Here is a 24493-nt window from a genome sequence, read left to right on the forward strand (position 1 = left end):
ATCAGGTAGAAGAAGTTACCTTGTAGAGAGTTCAGCTACAAAGAAACCATCATGTAGAGAGTTCAGCTACACACAAGTTTCCCTGTAGAAAGATCAGCTAGAAGAAGTTACCTTGTAGAGAGCTCAGCTACAAAGAAACCATCATGTAGAAAGTTCAGCTACAAACAAGTCACCCTGTAGAGCGATTAGCTAGAAGAAGTTACAAAGAAACAATCATGTAGAGAGCTCAGCTGCAAACAAATCACCCTGTAGAGTGCTCATCTACAAAAGATCACTGTGTAGAGAGTTTAACTACAAGAAGTCACCTTGTAGAGAGTTCAGCTACAAAGAAACGACCATGTAGAGAGTTCAGCTGCAAACAAATCACCCTGTAGAGAGATCAGCTACAAACAAATCACCCTGTAGAAATATGTGTTGGAAACAAATCATCATGTAGAAAGTTCAGCTAGAAAGAAGTCACTCTGAAAAGAGTTCAGTTACAAACAATGGGAGTTTCAGCTACAGTTCAGTTACGTATAAGAAGTCACCTTATTACCTAGAGTATGTAATTATCTTTCATTGTTAAATATTTTTAATCAGACAAAAAGCTGTACACAAAATTTCTACCTTTGTTTCACAATTCCTGCAGAAAAGAAAAAAATCAAGTTAGAAGGAAGCACCAAAGCCAGTTACTGGCTGGCTTTGTGGCTTGCAATACAAGAAGAAGTGATACCTAAACCAAAACAGCCAAGCTGTAAAAAAGAGTGCGGCTCCAGAGATGTGAAATCCAAGGAGGCGACCAAGAAATGGCTGTGATGTTAGATTAATGGCAAAAATTTTAATTACAACAATTCAGGTGAATTTGGTGCCGAATCCTAGAGGAGGAGGCAATGCAAATTCACCTGAATTGTCGTAATTAAATTTTTTGCCATTAACCTACCATCACAGCCATTTCTTGGCCGCCACCTTGGATTTCATATCTTTTTTCATCCTGGCCTTTTTTGGGGCCACACTCTTTTTTTTTACAGCTTGGCTGTTTTGGTTTAGATTCTTTAATAGTATTAGCTACTATATTATTATTAAAAACACTACATTATGTACATACATGAGGGGGGTAAATAGTTATCTGAATCTATACCATAGTTCAGATTATTGATGGTACTCCGTCAAAAATCTTTGAGTAATATGGCAGGAACTTAAAATAACACTCTTCTGTAACTTTGACATTAGTCCTTTGAAATGAATGTTCAAAGTTTTCAAATGTTTCTCCAGGCACAAAGAGACTGATCCGAGAGCACCCAGGACTAGTGGGAGAATGACAACCTGCATTGATGTTTCTCTACAACTTTCTCTCTAACTCTAGTGTCACCTGGAATATTATTATTATTATTATTATTTTTAATATTATTACTAGGACCGCGTCACATACAACCAAGTACAAACACCAACATTGCAACCTACCCATTGGGCAAGTATAAACAGTGCCATAGGCAGCACTCAGAGCAGTGTGCGTGTACTGGTGGAAATGATACATGTGCATACATACAAAGGCAAGGGAGTTTAACTGGCATCAGAAAACCACAATACTAAAACACAACCTACACAAAAACCAAGCTATATTGAAAGTCAGTACAGTGGATCCTCACTAATCCGAACTCCAGTAATCCGAACGCTCGATAATCCGAACAGTAGAAGTGACTGTTCTATTAGAGTATTTTGTCAACTAGTGTGTGTTATATTAGAGTAGTTGAGCTGTTTTGTATATAATCAATGGTTCACTAATCCGAATGAATTCACTAATCTGAACAGACTTTTCTCAACTTGAGAACAGAGCTGTTCGGATTAGTGAGGATCCACTGTAGCTATATATTGTAGGTGTGACGTGTCTCTCAAGATGACTCAGCAGTGAAGTGAGACTATGCAGAACAAGGGACATGGTGAAGGCACAATTAACAATTGACCCCAATCAAGCCAATATGGCACAACAGACTCTGTTGTAACTAGAGGCCGCAGGTGATGTGCAAGTATATCAGCAGTGTGGCATTAGCAGTGATCATAGTCTATAATATTATCAAGAGTTCATAATATATATACTGAGGAGAGTATCCTACTCTCGTATACCGGCGTATCGTGAAGTTATGATGTAACACTTCTGAGTTCGCCCATTTTCTTCATATAATTAATGATGTCATTAGTTGAACCAGGTATCGATTGAACGCGTGCCTAACAATGTCGCTAGCAACCAAATGATCTTCAGCTTAAAGCATTTCTCACCGAACTACAATCGTTCCTTCATGGGTTAAGACTGTTTAGTAGACGTTTCTTGCTAGGCCATTCACGAACGCGGCTATTCTGAGCGTCGGCAAGTGTGAAATGGTGCTAACGATTCTTGAACTTTTATGGCTGCTCGTACGTCAGAAATTACAACATCTTGTTGTTATGTCAAAACTTCACGATATGCCCTTCTACAGGGGTATATGAGAGTAGGATACTCTCCTTAGTATATATATTATGAACTCTTGATATTATGCATACAGCTATGCAGAACATACAGGAGATAGTTACACATTGTTGTATATGTAGCATTGCATTGGCTTCTTCTTTAGCTAATACAAACTCACAGTAGAGCCGGGGGTAAGTCCAGTGGAAAATAATTCCAGTTGCTAGCAAGCCAGATGAAGGATGAAGATGTACACTGTATAATACAACTACCACCGGTACAAGTATTACATTACTCATTACCTTGTTGTTCCAGCTGGTTGTTTATGATTGCATCAGCTGGTATCCCAACTGGTCATCAGCTGGTTGTTCACTGCATGACGCCTGGAGCGCATATCCTGCACACAAAATACACAGTTACAAACATTTAAACATACTTGTAATGTTGTTGTTTACCAGTAGTGGCCTCTGGCCTCTCCGCAGACATTTACTAGTCTTCTCCTTCGAGCAATCTGTAATTAGGTGTGGTGCCGGGCGTTATATAGAATTACACGTACAGTAAAGTCATCAGCATGAATAGGCGTACTGATTATACGGTTGTGCCTTCATTCACAGGCGAATCTATCCCCACTTAGTTCATGTCACTAGGCCTCGTAGTTTTCTCAAACATTATTTATTTATTTAATTATTTATTTATTTATTTATTCATTCATTATTAATGACGTAATTTTAACCGCATTTCGTATTATTCTTAGTACTTGGTTGTATAATTATTATTATTAATGCTTTACAGTGACCAGCACTGAAGGTCTGACAGCAACTTGTGCAGTATTGTAGCTAGCTCTGTTGCAACAACAAAAAACTGAACTAACCAGTATTTTTAAAAAGTTGTTAATTACACTACATTTTATTGCATAGATTCCTACTTCATTTTTGAATTAAAAATTAAAAAAAATAGTATATTATCATTACTATATTACTTGTATGCATCTACAACATGACATGACCACATTGTTGGACAGTGTGTAAATCTCGGTTATAATTGTAGTCAAGAGATTGTAACTGGTCTACAAGCTTCATTCAATCAGTAATTCAAGGTGGGCTTTCAATATGGTTGCATTACGCAGTGGATTAATAACTTTGTTACTTGAATCACTTACTGAATATTTGAGTCATTATAGTAACTTTGTTGCTTAGGTAATGTGTTATGTATAATTTATAAGTAAAGTAACTTGAGTTATATTAGTAGCTTTTATAGCACATTTTGATATATTATGTACTTAGTTACTAGAAAAATAATAATAATATGTGGCTGGATTTTGGAAAAACGATCCAAATCGCACATTAGAAGTTTTGAGATAAACGGTTTTAAAGAATTCTAGCCAGCATAACTCTCCAAGGATAGCAAGCACGCATTCGAAATTTACACAAAAGATGCATCAATCTGTTACCATTCAGGCCACGTCCAGTACTTGTAGCTGCTTGTAGAGGCTCCCACCAAATAAGATAGAAAATCTGAGCAGTTGGACGAGTGAAGTAGTATCACGAGTGCTTACAAAGGGGTGGAGGGTGGCGGGGAGGGCAAGAGATAGACCTCAAAATGGAGGCAGACCACGATTGGAGTCCAGACACGAAATTACAGGGCTGTGCTGGCTCCTTAGTGGCTGATATGTAGCACAATGAACAGAGAAAATGTCTGGCCAACATTATAAGACTGTCCACCAGTAAACCACTGATTCTTGCCAAGCCAGTTCCTTCACAAGGCTTGAAACCGCCATTTGAGCACTCCACACCACCTAGAAAAGACATCTGTTAAAACCAGCCTCGAGTAGTTTGAGTAGTACTGAGGGTCAAAACTAGTAGTACGATAGTGTAGCTATCCACTGGAGGTGTTAGTTTGATTTTTCCTGATGTGCGATTTGGATCGGTTTTGTAAAATCTGGTCACATATTATGTAACTCATTATGTAAGTAATGCGTTACCCCCAACACTGATCACCAACACATCAACTACTTCCATTGCCAACAAACACAGATATGAATTTAAATATATATATTGTACAGAAAGTTCAAATCTGCAAATTACTGGCCTTGTGCTAAGGTGCTCAGTAGTAAATATAAAGAAAGTTCAAAAAACTGCAAGATTACTTGCCTCACACTAAAGAGCTTGGCAATTACAAATACATAAAATCAAAATCATAAGACTGAGGCAAGAAGAGTTGATGTTATGAATGTATCCTGTGTTAGTGATAATATGAATGATGATAATAATCATTGTTAGCCAGAAATATGACAGTGCTCGAAAAGCAGAAACCACTTAATTCTGTTAAAATCATGAACTACTCTTGGGTGTAACAGAACACCCACGAGAGTCTGGTGTAAATGGCTGATAAAACACCCCCAAAAGTATTTAAGAAACACCTTATTAAACAGTGCTGACTTACTTTAGCTCACCTGACACTTTAATGTAGCAATCCCTAATAGTTTAGTTACTACTTTTAAACATAATAGAGTACAAGCACACACATACCTGATACACGAAGTGTAAAGGGTTCACTGCTGTAGCTGCTACCATTAATAGCCACGATACAGCTGATATTACCAGCATCATTTGCAGTAAGATTATTGCCTACTACAGTTTGTGTATGTTGTCCAACAGGAAAGCATGATTGATTTCCACCATTGTAGTTGCTATTATTGTAACATCCTGTAGTGTTCCACTGATATGAAATAGGGGTTGTTGGTATCGGATCAACCATACATGTCAGGACAACATCACTCAGAATGGGGTAGTCAAATGTATTAGTGTATCCACTAACAGGTGTACCAGCTGGAAAACTGACAATGGTGACTGTGGTAGCTAGATGGCATAATTATAACACATAATTAAAGTGTTTAACAATCTAAAGAGTTGGTTAAATTGCTTAATATGGTTTAGCTAAACCTTGGTGTTGCTAAACTTTCATTGCCAGTATATTAAAAGTTCAAAGTCTTATTTTGGTAGCTGCCTTTAAAAATTTAAAATACCAAATTTTCTCCAACAATTTAGCTGTCAAATTGCAATTACAAGGCCATAGCTATGCAGAATTTCTGAAAGTGGTTTAAGTCTGACATTGGTGTGGATCACTGCAGTGGGAATCTGGAGGTGCAGTCTGCCATTAATATTTCATCTCTCCTAACTGGCCTCAAATTGAAAGTGCATACTAATGACTCCAACTAGTTGGCATAAATATTGAGCACAATTATGAGCATAATAGGTAGAATTTTAAGCAATGCAGTACAGCATAACACATAAATGTTGAAAGTGTAATAGGCTCATGCCTACTCTTGAAATCTGACATGTATATAATTATGAAGTTACATCTCAACTTTAGTATGTTTTATAGTAGCTAGACACATTTCTGTATAATAAAATAATCACCACATCATCCATTTACTATAATTATAATATGCAATACTTGGTCAGTAGTTCACTGCTCAATAAAGTAATACTATGTAACCACACATCATCAATTCTATGACTATATGAGCTTGGGAAAACATTCAATTCAAGTAAAACCTGAAATTTTCATTATCCAATTGGCCACAAAATATTATATGCTTCTAGTTTCCTTCCTGGTCATTTTTCACTGAATACAACGTGCAATCACTGTACAATAATTTGCAAGTATGAGAAAAATTAGGATGTTTAAATTAGAGTAGGAACAGTGTAGTACCGCTGCAATGAAATATACCGGATCAAAGTAGTACATAATGTCCAGATACTGTAGAACAATAAGAAGTGAATATCTCTACTGTGCTACAAAGATTCTACCATCAAAAAAACCAGTAGGGACATTCATTTCTTATTATTTTACAGTATCTGGACATTATTACTACTCAGATCCAGTACTTTTCATTGCGGCCATACTATATTGTCCCTACTCTATCCTATTTTTTCTTATACTTGTTTGTGAACCTGTTGTTAATTCATGACCTCTATCCGATAGCTAGCCACCCTCACATATGTAATACAATTCTAACATCAGTTTGATGGTTAGTATTTATTACTTGGTTGAAAAGGATAAGCAATTGTTGAATTACAGATTTATTTTAAAGGAATCCAAATTGTGCAGATGAAATAAATTTGTTGAGATGGTCAATTATTTTATCACAATTTTTCAAGCACTTTTGAGGTGTTACATAACAATGATATAGGACGGTAATTTGTAACTGATCCTCTGTCACCAGACTTAAATATGGGAATTACAGTGTGGGTGCACCATTCTAGTGGAATAACATGTTTGCGAAGTGAAAGGTTGAACAAATAGTGTAGTGGTCTATAGAGAAATGAAGCACAATTTTTCAGAAATTTTGGCCCAATTCCATCAATACCAACTGCCTTATGTGGGTCCAACGAGTTAAGAGCATTAAAAGTATCTTCTTCAGAAATATCAATTGAAACTAAATGTTGTTGGGTACTAGAGTCTAGAGGCTTGCTAGGAGGGGGTTGGTTAATATTAGTAGTATAGTGAACACAGAGTAAAATTAAACAATGATGCTTTTTGTTTATCATTGGTTGTACTGTTATCATTATAATACATAGTGTGTGGGATAGGATCAGATTTAGTCAAACTTCTGATGTAGCTAAATATCTTGGGTTGATTGATAGTAGCGAAGTCTTTAATAAGCTTAGATTCATATGCAGATCGAGCAGCTGAGGCTTCCTCTGCACCTTCAAACTCAGCAGCCTGCAATCGATCTTTGATATGAATTATGGGAGATTTTGAGTACCGCTTTCTAAGTGAACGAAGACATTTGATTTTATGCTTTAAGCTTGAGATAAACCATTTAGGAAAATCACTGAGTTTTATCTTGATTTGTGGAACAAACTGGTGAATTGCATCAAGTAGAATTTCCTTAATTAAAGTCCATACAAATTCTACGTCAGACGAATTAAAGCAGGGAGAAAAGTCAACATGTGAAAAGTATTCATTTATTGAATCAAAGTCTGCCTTAGAGTAATCATATCAATTAATAGAATCACTTACTGCTGTAGCATTGCAATTATGAAGCAGGTTAAGATTAAAGGTAACAGGGTGGTGGTCTGATTTAAGCAATGGGTTATCTTCTGTGTGAATTTGGGGACTGGAAATATTTTCGTCACAGTTAGTAATTATGAGATCCAATATATTTCCTCGGACATGAGTAGAATATTCAACAATCTGGGTATAGTTATACTGAAATATTAGATCACAGATTTTAGAAGAAACTGAGAGTTTGCACTTAGTGTTGACCAAACAACATCTGGGATGTTGAAATCACCCATAAACACAATAGGATCATCCTCTTCATTAGGTGAGATACGTATGAAAGTAAATCTTCTTGGTAGTCAGTTCCACTATTTGGAGGATTATACAATAGACAGATTTTACAGGGCTTGCTGGTCAGGATTTCAACAGTAACCACTTCATTATCATCAGGACTAGTTAACAGTTTGATAGGAATATTCATGTCAATTGCTAACTTAACACCACCACCACGAGACGAGCGATCTTTACGATAGATAGTGTAATTGGGAGGAAAATTTCATTATTATAGATATGGTCAGAAAGCCAAGTTTCTGTTATTCCGTAGATTTTGTAATTTGAAGTAAGTATAAAACTATTAAAGTTCTTCAACTTGTTGACAAGACTTCTAGAATTCCACAAGTACACTGGAATTGGGTCTGGTTTTACTAAACGTGAGTTAGGCTCATTGATACTTTGGTTAAACTCAGGGGTATCAGGAATTCTGATTACTCGCATCGACTGACATAGCTGATGAGGAGGTTTGAGCAAGTGGAGAAGTTTGGGCAAGATTTGGTGCTCTTGTGTTCACATTAGTTGTGTTGGATCTTCTTTGTTGTCTTCGTACAATTGAGCCATTCTTTATGATCAGGTTTGTTTCACCTTGTTGTCAACGCTGTTTTAATTCATCTACTAGCTTCTTGTACTTGGCTCTTTCGAACTTTGTCATGTCAGGGGCGGTAAGTACTTTCTTGTAATTGTCATGGAAGAGAAGGCAGGGAGCATTAGATAGAACTGTCAATTTGGAATCTTCTGAAGTGAAGCATACCAGCAGAGGTCTTACTCTAGTACTGTCTTTGTGGCCAATACGGAAGATTTTCTGGATATTGAGGTCAACTTTAACAATGCATTTGCACAGGTTGGCAAAATTCTGTTCTTCAGAAGATATTTTAAAATGCTCCTGCGATTAATGTTACCACAGATATTTTATGTCCAGTCTGAGGATACTCGCATACGTTTTCATAATGTGTAAACTTTTAGTAGTGCAGGATATCACAGTATGTAGTGCAATAAATATGACTTTCGAGCAAGAATCCATAACAGCAAGGCTCTATTACCCCGTGCAATTACTATTAGTTGTTATACAATAAGCAGTTTGTACGCAAGGGTTGTCCAGTTGCTCCATCCTACTACTGATATAATTATACACACCAAGCACCAAGGTCTGGTGGCTAGCCACCTGACTAATTCACTTACAACAGCAAAGTCCAACTATACAACAGTAGTCTACTTTCATATTAGTGTTGGGTGGTATGACATTTTGATCCCACTATTCGGTATTGAGAGAATACTCCAATCCCTATTGTGAATTTCCATTCAAGTATGGTATCTTGGGCACAGTAGGGATATAACACTTCTTATTGTTTTACTGTGATTTAATATCGTGCACTACTCCAGCTTGTTTCAGTACTTTTTATCGATGAGCTATGGTCCCTACTCTAATTAAAAATTCCAAACTTTTCTTTGTTAATTTTTTTTTGTAAGCAATTATCTAATCCAAAACAGCCAAGCTGTAAAAAAAGAGTGCGGCCCTCAAAAAGGCTACGGTGAAAAAAGATGTGAAATCCAAGGTGGCAGCCAAGAAATGGCTTTGATGGTAGGTTAATAGTAAAAATTTTATTGGCAAAGATTCAGTTGAATTTTTGTGCTGCTTGGTCTTGGCACAAAATTCACCTGAATTGTCGTTATTAAAATTTTTACCATTAACCTACCATCACAGCCATGTCTCGGCTGCCACCTTGGATTTCACATCTTTTTTCACCATAGCCTTTTTGAGGGCTGCACTCTTTTTTTACAGCTTGGCTGTTTGGATTAGATTTCATTTCTTTTTGTATTTGTATACCCCAAAGCTGGCCTATGGCCGGCTTTGGGACTTTTTTAACCTATCTTTTTTTCTTTACCACAGGAAGAAGGTAAGATGAAGCAGATGTACTTTAAATATTTCTGATTTTATCAGTAAAATTAATGTACAAATTATATATATAATACATATATTTATTACAGAACTCTCCATGGTGGTTTCTTTGTAACTGAACACTCTACAAGGTAACTTCTTCTAGTTGATCTCTCTACAGGGTGATTTGTTTGTAGCTGAATTCTGTACAGGTGATTTGTTTGCAGCTGAGCTCTTTACAGAATGGTTTCTTTGTAGCTAAACTCTCTACAAGGTAACTTCTTCTAACTGATCTTTCTACAGAGTAATTTGTTTGTGGCTGAATTTTCTATAGGGTGATTTCTTTGCAGCTGAACTCTCTACATGTTGGTTTCTTTGTAGCGGAACTCTCTACAAGGTAATTTCTTCTAGCTGATCTCTCTACAGGGAGATTTGTTTGTCGCTGAACTCTGAACTCTCTACATGATGGTTCTTTGTAGCTGAACTCTCTACAATGTAACTTCTTCTATCTGAACTGTCTACATGGTGGTTTCTTTGTAGCTGAACTCTCTACAAGGTAAGTTCTTATAACTGATCTCTCTACAGGGAGATTTGTTGTAGCTGAATTCTCTACATGTGATTTGTTTGCAGCTGAACTCTCTACACAATGGTTTCTTTGTAGCTGAACCCTCTACAAGGTAACTTCTTCTAGCTGAACTCTCTACAAGGTAACTTCTTCTAACTTAACTCTCTACATGGTAGTTTCTTTGTAGCTGAACTCTCTACAAGGTGGCTTCTTCTAGCTGATCTTACTATAGGGTGATTTGTTTGTAGCTGATTTTTTTGCAGGGTGAATTGTTAAAAGCTGAACTCTCTACATGATGGTTTCTTTGTAGCTGAACTCTCTACAAGGTGACTTCTTCTAGCTGATCTTCTACAGGGTGATTTGTTTGTAGCTGAACTATCTACAAGGTAACTTATTCTAGCCGATCTCTCTACAGGAGGGTTTGTTTGTAGCAGAACTATACATAAGATAACTTCTTCTAGCTGATCTCTCTACAGGGTGATTTGTTTGTAGCTGAATTTTGTACAGGCGATTTGTTTGCAGCTGAACTCTTTACAGAATGGTTTCTTTGTAGCTGAACTCTCTACAAGGTAACTTCTTCTAGCTGATGTATCTACAAGGTCACTAGTTTGTAGCTGAACTCTCTATATGGTGGTTTCTTTGTAACTGAACTCTCTACAAGGTGACTTCTTCTAGCTGATCTTTCTACAGGGTGGTTTGTTTGTAGCTAAACTTTCTACAAGGAAACTTCTTCTAGCTGATCTCTCTAGAGGGAGATTTGTTTGTAGCTGAACTCTCTACAGGTGATTTGTTTGCAGCTGAACTCTCTACATGATGGTTTCTTTTTAGCTGAACTCTCTACAAAGTAACTTCTTCTAGCTGATCTCTCAACAGGGAGATTTGTTTGTAGCTGATCTGTCTACATGATGGTTTCTTTGTAGCTGAACTCTCTGCAAAGTAACTTCTTCTATTGATCTCTTTACAGGGCGATTTGTTTGTAGCTGAACTCTCTACATGGTGGTTTCTTTGTAACTGAACTCTACAAGGTGATCTCTTCTAGCTGAACTATCTCTTTCTATACTTGCATGAACTCCCTACAACGTAACTTCTTCTAGCTGATCACTCCACAGGGTGAATTGTTTGTAGTTGATCTCTCTACAGGGTGACTTGTTTGTAGCTGATCTCTATACAGGTTGTTTGTTTCTAGCTGATCTCTTGAATTCTCTTCAGGGTGACTGCTCTATTAGGATGACTGCTCTATTAGAGTATCTCGATCTCGCACTTGCTGCACCAAGTTGGATTTCGTGTTATAACTCCGTGGCTTTAAGTCTAATTCTTCTACACCATTGAAGAGCCTTTCTAAGATGATTACTCCATCTGTACAGCAATTTTCAAAGCATTACACCAAGCGGTTTATCTGGTAGGCGTGGCAAGCAGTGGTTTTTTTATTAGCTAATCTCGATTGCATAATTGTTACACACTGTTGGTTTTTTCGTTGTATCTTCCTGGTTTTTAGCTCAATTTCTTTCAAACCACAACAGGTTTGAGGTTCAATAGTTGACCTATTCACCCATCGATTTTCAACTTCTTCCCATACGCGGTTTACCCTGTAGGCGTGACAACATATTGGTGTTACTTTTCATGAATAATCGTTAATAACTCTTTGCCAGTTTATCTTATTTCAGCCAATGTTGGTACTTGGTACTGAGATGCGCCTTTATACTCCCTTCTGTGTGCCAAATTTAAAGGCAATCGGATATGGTGTTTGCGTTTTATAGCAGTTTTTGTAAGTGTGCGAAGAGGAAGAAAATAAAAAGATGGAAAAAATGAAGAAACTAAGCCAATTTTTGAAGTCACATACCACAGGAACGCTTGAAGCGATTTTGCTCAAATTTGGAATGTGGGGTGCTGAAGATGGAGGGCGTGGCCACAGCAAAAATTGTCTTGTGTCATCAAGGCAGTACAGAGCTACGGAGGTGCGAAAATAGCATTTTTGTTCTTCCTGTCAATATACTCACGGGTGTTGCACGCCAGCTTCTTGGGCCGCACAACACACCACTGTGTGTCTTGATTATGACTGGTGAACATACGCATACCACATCTGAAATGGCACCGCATGCCCCAAATATTGTCTGAAAAGTGAAATATCCATTACGCTTCGTTGTTGGCTATGTTCAACCCATCACACAGCAGTACAAATCAAGAACTGTTTGAAAGGCACCTCTGCTATCAAAATAGCCACTATGACAAATACGGATGATTTCTGTTACGAAGGGAAGCCATCACATGCTATCGCCAAATTAACACTTTTTCACTATCAGCAAAGATGAATGGGACACAAAGGAGGACACTGGTAAGTCCATGAAGAATGCATTCTACATACTGTGGTATGCCATAATGCACCTGTAGGGCCAAAGCGACATCGAACAATGAAAAAACTATTCCCATAACCTTAACCGTTAGTGAGTAATGCTTGTCTGAAGGCATCAGTCAGTTTATACTCAGTCAGTCAGTCATTAGAATATTCCATTAAATAAATTATTTTTTAAATTCCGTAGCAACTTGTTGAAAGCATTTTGGGTCGATCAGAAAGCTTGTTTAGGCTTAGTTATACCTAACCAACACTGCCTCATCATCATCATGGCTGTTTTTAGATGATATTATGTCGTGGGCCACGCCTACTCCTATGTGGTCCCTACTATACAGTATTATCGTACAGTAGATAGTACTGTATGATACAGTACAATATTATTGTATGTTATATTATTTTGCTTTATGCATTTTACTTGTAATTTGGAAATCGTGTACAAAATTGACAGACTGCAAAAACAACCTTTATCCTTTTGTATGTGTGCCAACAACCTGTGCTGGTAGCCTGAGATAATGATCATGTCATGAAAAGTATGACAACATACAAGAGAAAATTGGGGCCAAGACTCAGGGGTACCAAGTTGAAATAACAAGGGCCCTGGCAAGACATAAATACAAAACACATTACAACAACACCAAACACAATACAGCGCAATAATTAGTCCAACAGATCAGTAACGTCCCATGACATTTAGGATCTGGCATTGAAGATCCTATATGAACAAGATATAGCAACTTTTGCTACTTGCTGAAGGATGCCACGAATAGAATGTTTTGATTGATGGAACACTTCTGACAAGTTTGCTACTGTTGATGGCATAAAATGGCCTAAAAGCCAACTTCAACCATCACAAGCTCAATGGAAAGAGATGTACATTGAAGATCTTGTAGCAGTGGACCATAGCAGTCTTGTTTTCTATGGCTAGCAGCTAAAAAAGTGGTGCTTGATATCAAAGTACTGTTTAAGTAGGAATCCTCCGAAATGACGCGCGCCACCAAAAATCGCCTTTTAAAAACTAGCTTAGAAACTTCTTATGCGATGAAAATCACCTTTACGGAATAATATTAGTCCATCTAGCATCAAATGTAGCATTAAAAATAAGAAAATGCTTACTGGAGGCCTGATATAGAATTTTTTTTTAATTGTCAAAACTCGAAATTTTGCCTCACTTACTCACTCACCACAGTCGCAAGCCTAGAGCCCAAACGAAGTAGCGAATAGTCACCATTAATTTTTACGCCACAACAACAAACTCACCCGTCGGATGTGCCTTTTGAGGTTCTGACGAGTGTACACCCTGTGCGCCTTGTCTTTTCTTTTATATACAGTCAGGCTACTTGTCTTCTTCATCCAACGAAACCATATCGAGGCATTAATTTTTTATATCAACACTTTCTTTAAGCAGCATAATAGACGCCACAATAAATTATTTAAGGCGCTTAGACTATGCTATTGCAAGGAGGTACCGGCACTCCACGATAGGTCACAACATCACGCCCATTCTTTATTCTACGTGTTATCGACTACCACGATGACCACGCCCCTTTTACGCTAGCTGTATTTGTGACCACACACCCTCAAGTTGGTAGGCTGATTCAAGCTAGGATTCGAGATTCTCTTTTCTAATCAAGACACACGGTAGTGTGTCGTGCGGCCCAAGAAGCCGGCGTGCCACCCGTGAGTATATTAACAGGTCAAGACACACGGTAGTGTGTCGTGCGGCCCAAGAAGCCGGCGTGCCACCCGTGAGTATATTAACAGGAAGAAAGAAAACGCAATTTCACACCTATGTAGCTCTGTGATCCCTTATCCGATTGGAACCAAATTTGCTAGAGAGGTGCCGGCCGGTAAGGGGAGTCTACACACCAAATTTGAAGAAAATCGCTCCAGCCATTTCCGAGATACGAGCGAACAAAATTTCGTTTTAATTTCTTCGTTTTTTTCTTCTACTTCATTTCTCACATTCGCAAAATCCGCCATAAAACACGAATGCGTGCTCGGATCGGGCTGAAATTTGGCACACTTAAAGGGCTCATTAAGGCGGATCTGTGTACCAACTTTGGTAGGAATTCGATGAACATTCACGGAGTTATGACCGATTATTTGCGTAAAATAAGGTCGAAGGTCTGTCACGCCTACAGGGTAAACTCCTTTGAGGAATCAGTTGAAAATTGATATGTAGATGGAGCAACCATCGTAGGAGTGCCTTTATGTGGTTTGAAAGGAATCGGGATAAAGACCACGGAGATATGACACAAAACCCGACCTGTGTCAAAATTACGCAATCGATTTTTATGAATAAAAAACTATTAGTTTTCGTATCTACCAGGCAAACCGCTTAGAGCAATGAGCTGAAAATCAGTATGTAGCTGGAATAATCATCATGGAAAGTCCTTCCAGTAGTACAGAAGAATTGGAGTACAAACCACTGAGTTATGATTCGAAACCCAACTACGTGTTGCAAATGCGAGATCGAGATATTCTAATAGAACAGTCACCCTATTAGAACATTCAGTGTATAGCTACACATGCATGCACGCATACAGTTCATATTACTTACAAGTTATTAGTTCATTGTGTAATAATAATGGAATTGATTTATTTGATAGTGCTTCTCTTTGTTCTTGTAGAAAAAAAGCAAAGAAAAAGATGTGATATCTATATGCATAAATATTGGAATTCATTTATTTGATGGTGTTTCTATTTGTTCTTGTAGAAAAAAACACAGAAAAGATGTGATATCCATGCATAGCTACCAAACTGGATGCTGCCAAGCTATATACATCATGGCTGCACCAAAGGCTAAGCCTGTACAAGGGTGCTTCCACAACATACAACATACACAAAAAACTTGACACACACCTACATAAACTATACATTGTACCGATAATGTAGCATTGTTCATTATATGATTATATCACCTTTATACCAATTATCAAACTTCAACAAACATTAAGCACAATAATATTTATTATTTTCAATGTACGTAACTACACTCACTAATATAGAGAACATGCAATGCAGTTATAAGTAGGGCTCAGCTTTCAAGTGCATTATTATTTATACAACATTGGATATTCAAATAATATGATATTCAGGATGCTGTTCAACATTCTACTACTAAATCATTTATAATCATTAAGTGAATGCAGTACGTAGGACTAAACAGTATATAAATCTATGGGCTGCTCACTGGCAGCTCCACCTTACAATCAAAACTGCATAGTGAGGCTTTGCTGAAAACATAACATCATCCATAGCAGTGTTGTTTTAGTAAGGAATTTTAGTTTTAGTTATAGTCATGGCCAGTTTCGTCAATTTATTTTAGGTATAGTTTTAGTAATCTTTCCTAATTCCTTTTAGTTATTGATTTAGTTAAGGTTAGCTATATTTCTGTGTCATTTTAGTTTTAGTTAAAAGATGTGAAAATCTTTTAATTATAGTTTTAGTAAAATTATAAAATAAAAACCCAATTATCAAGACACACGGTAGTGTGTCGTGCGGCCCAAGAAGCCGGCGCGTAACACCCGTGAGTATATTGACAGGAAGAAAGAAAACGCAATTTTCGCACCTCCGTAGCTCTGTGCATCCTTGATGAAACAAGACGATTTTTGCTGTGGACATTCCCTCCAACTGCAGCACTCCACATTCCAAATTTGAGCGAAATCGCTTCGCGCGTTCCCGAGATATGCGACTTCAAAAATTGGCACAGTTTCTTCGTTGTTTTTTTTCTTCTTATTTTTCTTTTTCTTGTCGCACACTTACAAAAACTGCTATAAAACGCGAACGCCTTATCCGATTGCCTTGAAATTTGGCACACAGAAGGGGGGTATAAAGGCGCATCTCGGTACCAACTTTGGCTGGAATACGATAAACAGGCAAAGAGTTATGAGCGATTATTCACGAAAAATAACACCAATATGTTGTCACGCCTACAGGGTAAACCGCGTATGGGAAGAAGCTGAAAATCGGTGGGTGAATAGGTTAACTATTGAACCTCAAACCTTTTGTGGTTTGAAAGAAATCGAGCTAAAAAACAGGAAGATACAACGAAAAAACCAACAGTGTGTAACAATTACGCAATCGAGATTAGCTAATAAAAAAACGACTACTTGCCACGCCTACCAGATAAACCGCTTGGGGTAATGCTTTGAAAATCGTTGTACAGATGGAGTAATCATCTTAGAAAGGCTCATCAATGGTGTAGAAGAATCAGACTTAAAGCCACGGAGTTATAACACGAAATCCAACTTGGTGCAGCAAGTGCGAGATCGAGGTACTCTAATAGAGCAGTCATCCTAATAGAGCAGTCACCCTGAAGAGAATTCAAGAGATCAGCTAGAAACAAGAAACCTGTATAGAGATCAGCTACACACAAGTCACCCTGTAGAGAGATCAGCTAGAAGAAGTTACCTTGTAGGGAGTTCATGCAACTATGAAAAGGGATAGTTCAGCTAGAAAAAATCACCTTGTAGAATTCAGCTACAAAGAAACCACCATGTAGAGAGTTCAGCTACAAACAAATCGCCCTGTGGAGAGATCAATAGAAGAAGTTACCTTGCAGAGAGTTCAGCTGCAAAGAAACCATCATGTAGAGAGTTCAGCTACAAACAAATCTCCCTGTGGAGAGATCAATAGAAGAAGTTACCTTGCAGAGAGTTCAGCTACAAAGAAACCACCATGTAGAGAGTTCAGCTACAAACAAATCGCCCTGTGGAGAGATCAATAGAAGAAGTTACCTTGCAGAGAGTTCAGCTACAAAGAAACCACCATGTAGAGAGTTCAGCTACAAACAAATCGCCCTGTGGAGAGATCAATAGAAGAATTTACCTTGCAGAGAGTTCAGCTACAAAGAAACCATCATGTAGAGAGTTCAGCTACAAAGAAACCACCATGTAGAGAGTTCAGCTACAAACAAATCTCCCTGTAGAGAGATTAGCTAGAAGAAGTTACCTTGTAGAGAGTTCAGCTACAAAGAAACCATCATGTAGAGAGTTCAGCTACAAACAAATCTCCCTGTAGAGAGATCAGCTAGAAGAAGTTACCTTGTAGAGAGTTCAGCTTCAAACAAATCACCCTGTAGAAAGATCAGCTAGAAGAGGTCACCTTGTAGAGAGTTCAGTTACAAAGAAACCACCATGTAGAGAGCTCTGCTACAAATTAGTGACTTTGTAGAGACATCAGCTAGAAGAAGTTACCTTGTAGAGAGTTCAGCTACAAAGAAACCATTCTTTAAAGAGCTCAGCTGCAAACAAATCACCTGTACAGAATTCAGCTACAAATAAATCACCCTGTAGAAAGATGAGCTAGAAAAAGTTACCTTGTAGAGAGTTCAGTTACAAAGAAACCACCATGTAGAGAATTCAGCTACAAACTAGTGACCCTCTAAAGAGATCAGCTAGAAGAAGTTACCTTGAGAGAGTTCAGCTACAAAGAAACCTTTATTTAAAGAGCTCAGCTGCAAACAAATCACCTGTACAGAATTCAGCTACAAATAAATCACCCTGTAGAAAGATGAGCTAGAAAAAGTTACCTTGTAGAGAGTTCAGTTACAAAGAAACCACCATGTAGAGAATTCAGCTACAAACTAGTGACCCTGTAAAGACATCAGCTAGAAGAAGTTACCTAGAGAGAGTTCAGCTACAAAGAAACCATTATTTAAAGAGCTCAGCTGCAAACAAATCACCTATACAGAATTCAACTACAAACAAATCACCATGTAGAGAGATCAGCTAGAAGAAGTTTACTTGTAGACAGTTCAGCTACAAAGAAACCATCATTTAGAGAGTTCAGCTTCAAACAAATCACCTGTAGAGAGTTCAGCTACAAACAAATCTCTCTGTAGAGAGATCAGCTAGAAGAAGTTACCTTGTAGAGAGTTCAGCTACAAACAAATCACTCTGTAGAAAGATCAGCTAGAAGAAGTCACCTTGTAGAAAGTTCAGTTACAAAGAAACCACCATGTAGAGAGTTCAGCTACAAACTAGTCACCTTGTAGAGACATCAGCTAGAAGAAGTTACCTTGTAGAGAGTTCAGCTACAAAGAAACCATTTTGTAAAGAGCTCAGCTGCAAACAAATCACCTGTACAGAATTCAGCTACAAACAAATCACCCTGTAGAGAGGTCAGCTAGAAGAAATTACCTTGTACATAGTTCAGCTACAAAGAAACCACCAAGAAACCACCAAGTAGAGAGTTCAGCTGCAAAGAAATCACCCTGAATAAAATTCTGCCACAAACAAATTGCCCTGTAGAAAGATCAGTTAGAAGAAGTTACCTTGTAGAGAGTTCAGCTACAAAGAAATCATTCTGTAAAGAGCTCAGCTGCAAACAAATCACCTGTACAGAATTCAGCTACAAACAAATCACCCTGTAGAGAGATCAGCTAGAAGAAATTACTTTGTAGAGAGTTCAGCTACAAAGAAACCACCATGTAGAGAGTTCAGCTGCATAGAAATCACCCTGTATAAAATTCTGCCACAAGCAAATTGCCCTGTAGAAAGATCAGTTAGAAGAAGTTACCTTGTAGATAGTTCGGCTACAAACAGATCTCCCTGTAGAGAGATCAGCTAGAAGAAATTACCTTGTAGAGAGTTCAGCTACAAAGAAACCACCATGTAGAGAGTTCAGCTGCAAAGAAATCACCCTGTATAAAATTCTGCCACAAGCAAATTGCCCTGTAGAAAGATCAGTTAGAAGAAGTTACCTTGTAGATAGTTCAGCTACAAACAGATCTCCCTGTAGAGAGATCAGCTAGAAGAAATTACCTTGTAGAGAGTTCAGCTACAAAGAAACCACCATGTAGAAACTTCAGCTGCAAAGAAATCACCCTGTAGAAAATTCTGCCAGAAACAAATTGCCCTGTAGAAAGATCAGTTAGAAGAAGTTACCTTTTAGAGAGTTCAGCTACAAAGAAACCATTCTGTAAAGAGCTCAGCTGCAAACAAATTACCTATACAGAATTCAGCTACGAACAAATCATCCTGTAGAGAGATCAGCTAGAAGAAGTTACCTTGTAGATAGTTCAGCTACAAACAAATCTCCCTGTAGAGAGATCAGCTAGGAGAAATTACCTTGTAGAGAGTTCAGCTACAAACAAATCTCCCTGTAGAGAGATCAGCTAGAAGACATTACCTTGCAGAGAGTTCAGCTATAAAGAAACCATCATTTAGAAAGTTCAGCTTAAAACAAATCACCTGTAGAGAGTTCAGCTACAAACAAATCTCCCTGTAGAGAGATCAGCTAGAAGAAGTTACCTTGTAGATAGTTCAGCTACAAACAAATCTCCCTGTAGAGAGATCAGCTAGAAGACATTACCTTGCAGAGAGTTCTGCTATAAAGAAACCATCATTTAGAAAGTTCAGCTTCAAACAAATCTCCCTGTAGAGAGATCAGATAGAAGAAGTTACCTTGTAGAGAGTGAAGCTACAAACAAATCATCCTATTGAAAGATCAGATAGAAGAAGTCACCTTGTAGAAAGTTCAGTTACAAAGAAACCACCATGTAGAGAGTTCAGCTACAAACTAGCCACCTTGTAGAGACATCAGCTAGAAAAGTTACCTTGTAGAGAGTTCAGCTACAAACAAATCTCCCTGTAGAGAGATCAGCTACCTTGTAGAGAGTTCAGCTACAAAGAAACCATTCTGTAAAGAGCTCAGCTGCAAACAAATCACCTGTACAGAATTCAGCTTCAAACAAATCACCCTGTACAGAGATCAGCTAGAAGATATTACCTTGTAGATAGTTCAGCTACAAACAAATCACCCTGTAGAAAGATCAGTTTGAAGAAGTTACCTTTTAGAGAGTTCAGCTACAAAGAAACCATTCTGTAAAGAGCTCAGCTGCAAACAAATCACCTGTACAGAATTCAGCTACAAACAAATCACCTGTAGAGAGTTCAGCTACAAACAAATCTCCCTGTAGAGAGGTCCGCTAAAAGAAGTTACCTTGTAGAGAGTGGAGCTACAAACAAATCACCCTATTGAAAGATCAGCTAGAAGAAGTCACCTTGTAGAAAGTTCAGTTACAAAGAAACCACCATGTAGAGAGTTCAGCTACAAACTAGCCACCTTGTAGAGATATCAGCTAGAAAAGTTACCTTGTAGAGAGTTCAGCTACAAAGAAACCATTCTGTAAAGAGCTCAGCTGCAAACAAATCACCTGTACAGAATTCAGCTACAAACACATCACCTGTAGAGAGTTCAGCTATAAACAAATCTCCCTGTAGAGAGATCAGCTAGAAGAAGTTACCTTGTAGAGAGTGAAGCTACAAACAAATCACCCTATTGAAAGATCAGCTAGAAGAAGTCACCTTGTAGAAAGTTCAGTTACAAAGAAACCACCATGTAGAGAGTTCAGCTACAAACTAGCCACCTTGTAGAGACATCAGCTAGAAAAGTTACCTTGTAGAGAGTTCAGCTACAAAGAAACCATTCTGTAAAGAGCTCAGCTGCAAACAAATCACCTGTACAGAATTCAGCTACAAACAAATCACCCTGTACAGAGATCAGCTAGAAGAAATTACCTTGTAGATAGTTCAGCTACAAACAAATCACCCTGTAGAAAGATCAGTTAGAAGAAGTTACTTTGTAGAGAGTTCAGCTACATTTTGTAAAGAGCTCAGCTGCAAACAAATCACCTGTACAGAATTCAGCTATGAACAAATCACCCTGTAGAGAGATCAGCTAGAAGAAGTTACCTTGTAGAGAGTTCAGCTACAAACAAATCTCCCTGTAAAGAGATCAGCTACCTTGTAGAGAGTTCAGCTACAAAGAAACCATCATGTAGAGAGTTCAGCTGCAAGGAAATCACCACTGCCTAAATTTCAAGGCAATAGCTCTTCCAATCTGAAGTTATCAATTGTCAAAGTTGGCAAATTGGATGTGTGGAAGGCCCCTTTTCGCAAATCCGGTCACATATGTATTATATATATAATTGTAGATCTACTGATAAAATATTTAAAGTACGTACATCTACTTCATGTTTTCTTCTTCCTGTAGTAAAGAAAAAAAACATAGGTTTAAAAAGTCCCAAAGCTGGCCATAGGCTGGCTTTGGGGTATACAAATACAAAAAGAAATGAAATCTAATCCAAAACAGCCAAGCTGTAAAAAAAGTGTGCGGCCCTCAGAAAGGCTATGGTGAAAAAAGATGTGAAATCCAAGGTGGCGGCCAAGAAATGGCTGTGATGGTAGGTTAATTGTAAAAATTTTAATAATGACAATTCAGGTAAATTTTGTGAAGCGGCACAAAAATTCACCTGAATTGTCGTTATTAAAATTTTTACCATTAACCTACCATCACAGCCATTTCTTGGCCGCCACCTTGGATTTCACATCTTTTTTCACCATAGCCTTTCTGAGGGCCGCACACTTTTTTTACAGCTTGGCTGTTTTGGATTAGATACTATATGAATCAGTCGAAACCACGATGACCACACTCCTTTTTTGGGCAAGCACACATCTTTGCAGGCTGACTTGAGATACTTTAATACAGCAGTCACATGTTTATAGCTAGCTGTACACTTTATCAAAAAACTAAAGAAACTAGTATATTAATTATATATTTTAAAATGAAGTAGGAATCCAAGCGATAAAAAGTAGTGAAACAGGAGATGAACAATGGTAGCTATTACAGTATAGCTCAGTAAGAAATCCTACTTTGGCATTGAACACCTTCAAACCACAAAAAGGCACTCCTACGATGGTTGCTCCATCTACATAGCAAATTTCAACTGATTCCTCAAAGGAGTTTACCCTGTAGGCTAGTCTGGCGTAGCCGACCCGCGCGCGTAGCGCGAGGGTCTGGTGACAGCCGCATTCAGTACCTGTGCAGATGGAATGCAATTAAATTTGAAAATACGCGCGAAACACTTGGACAATTTCCGGTAACAGAGCGCGACAGCTACTGTACTTGTACTTGAATGACGTCTATTTCCTCTACAAATCCTTACATTTGTGCTGGTTGTAGAAAAGACATAAGAAGCTCGCCATAATCAGTGGCCAAATCGGAATAACGTCATAGAATGTTGTTGATTGGTCACTAAGCGATCTGATTGGACGTACCAGTTTTCCGTAAGGCTGGCACAGGTACTGAATGCGGCTTTCACCAGACCCTCGCGTTACGCGCGCGGGTCGGCTACGCCAGATTACCTGTAGGCGTGACAGACCTTCGACCTTATTTTACGCAAATAATCGGTCATAACTCCGTGAATGTTCATCGGATTCCTACCAAGGTTGGTACACAGATCCGCCTTAATGAGCCCTTTAAGTGTGCCAAATTTCAGTCCGATCCGAGCACGCATTCGTGTTTTATGGCGGATTTTGCGAAGTGTGCGAAATGAAGAAGTAGAAGAAGAAAAAAACGAAGAAATTGAAACGAAATGTTGTTCGCTCGTATCTCGGAAATGGCTGGAGCGATTTTCTTCAAATTTGGTGTGTAGACTCCCCTTACTGGCTGGCACCTCTCTAGCAAGTTTAGTTCCAATCGGGTAAGGGATCACAGAGCTACATAGGTGTGAAAATTTCGTTTTCTTTCTTCCTGTTAATATACTCACAGGTGGCACGTCGGCTTCTTGGGCCGCACGACACACTACCGTGTGTCTTGATACGTAGTTAAATAGGTAGCTATAGCGTTGTATAAGATGTAGCAAAACTCTTACAAAACCTGGTGAAATATTTCCTGCTATTGATAAGTATGTGCTTTTAAACTTGAACTTACCACAGAATACTATCCTGTACACTACACAAAGAAGCAAAATTTTGATATGAAACTTCTCAGAATTAATTCCCGCCATGATATTCTAACTTCTGACAGCTTGTATTTCAATGAAAACAATTGTGATAGTGAAGTAATAATCAAACAATGGCTGGAATCTTTACCCTTGGAAATATGGTAATGATATCTTTACCTCCAGTTTATAAACTGGGTAGTTGGAAAAGGCGGATACGGTCGGACGCGGACACGGACGCGGACACGGACATTTTCAAAAAGCACTTTTACATTTATGTAACAGTTATTTTTCATACCTAATGCTGTTTTTACAGCAGTCTTCGCTTCGAGACCCAAGTGTCGATCCTTTCATACAGCTTATCCATTTATAAGCGCACGTGCGAAGGACTAGACAAGCAGTCCACAGCATGCCAAAGACCATAATGGTGTTGTACACATGTTCTAAAGTCTAATACAGAGTTATATATTTGTAGAGATTAGCTTGTATTCCCCATGCAACTTAGCTTAGCAGGCCAAATCCACAATCTTACACCTTTTAGTATAAGGCGTAGGCGCTTATACCGAGTGTTGAAGATTTCAAGGACCTGGCCTACGAGATTAAGTTGGGACATGCTAGATTAATCTCTGTCACTCTGAATTAGATTTCTAGAGCACGTATACAACACTATAACGGTCTTTAGAGTGCTAGTCTATCCTTCGCACGTGCGCTTATAAATGGATAAGCGCTATGAAAAGATCGATGCCTGGGTCTGGAGGCGAAGACTGCCGTAAAAACAGCGTTAGGTATGAAAAATAACTGTTATATAAATGTAAAAGTCCTTTTTGAAAATGTCTGTGTCCGTGTCAGCGTCCGACCGTACCCGCTTTTTCCAACTACCCTTATAAACTGCATGCATGCACTGGAGACTGCATTCTTTTTAAGGCTTGCACTGACATGTCTGACCAAACATAGCAACATGGTGTGACTTTTGTTTGGGTGTGTTGTTTTTATCAGGCTTGCACTGGCCTGCCTGAAAAATATTCACAGAATGTATTTTGGTGTATCGAACCTCACTTTTCCACTGATAGCTAATACTATTAGTTTCTGCTCGCTTTACGAAGTATTACAGGCTCAATCTGTTCACCCTGAGCTGGCAAATCCATCAGGTTATATAATGCTTTTCCTATGCTCCTCAGTGTGCATAAAGGCAAAGGCCATTCCAACAATGA

At 38.3% G+C, this 24493-nt stretch overlaps 1 protein-coding gene across 1 annotated transcript in view; it reads right to left on the reverse strand.

Moving 5' to 3' along the window:
- Positions 1–23425, reverse strand: part of LOC136244390 (cell adhesion molecule DSCAML1-like) — a 108150-nt gene extending 84725 nt beyond the window's left edge. Inside the window, exons 1-2 of the mRNA XM_066035966.1 lie at positions 23273–23425; positions 4948–5277 (exon numbers count right to left, since the gene is read on the reverse strand). Coding sequence (XP_065892038.1) covers positions 4948–5277; positions 23273–23348 — 406 coding nt within the window. The 5' untranslated portion in view covers positions 23349–23425. The remainder of the gene's footprint in view (positions 1–4947; positions 5278–23272) is intronic.
- Positions 23426–24493: the final 1068 nt, after the last annotated feature.

The sequence above is a fragment of the Dysidea avara genome, chromosome 2 (genome assembly GCF_963678975.1).
Source record: "Dysidea avara chromosome 2, odDysAvar1.4, whole genome shotgun sequence".
Lineage (NCBI taxonomy): Eukaryota > Metazoa > Porifera > Demospongiae > Dictyoceratida > Dysideidae > Dysidea > Dysidea avara.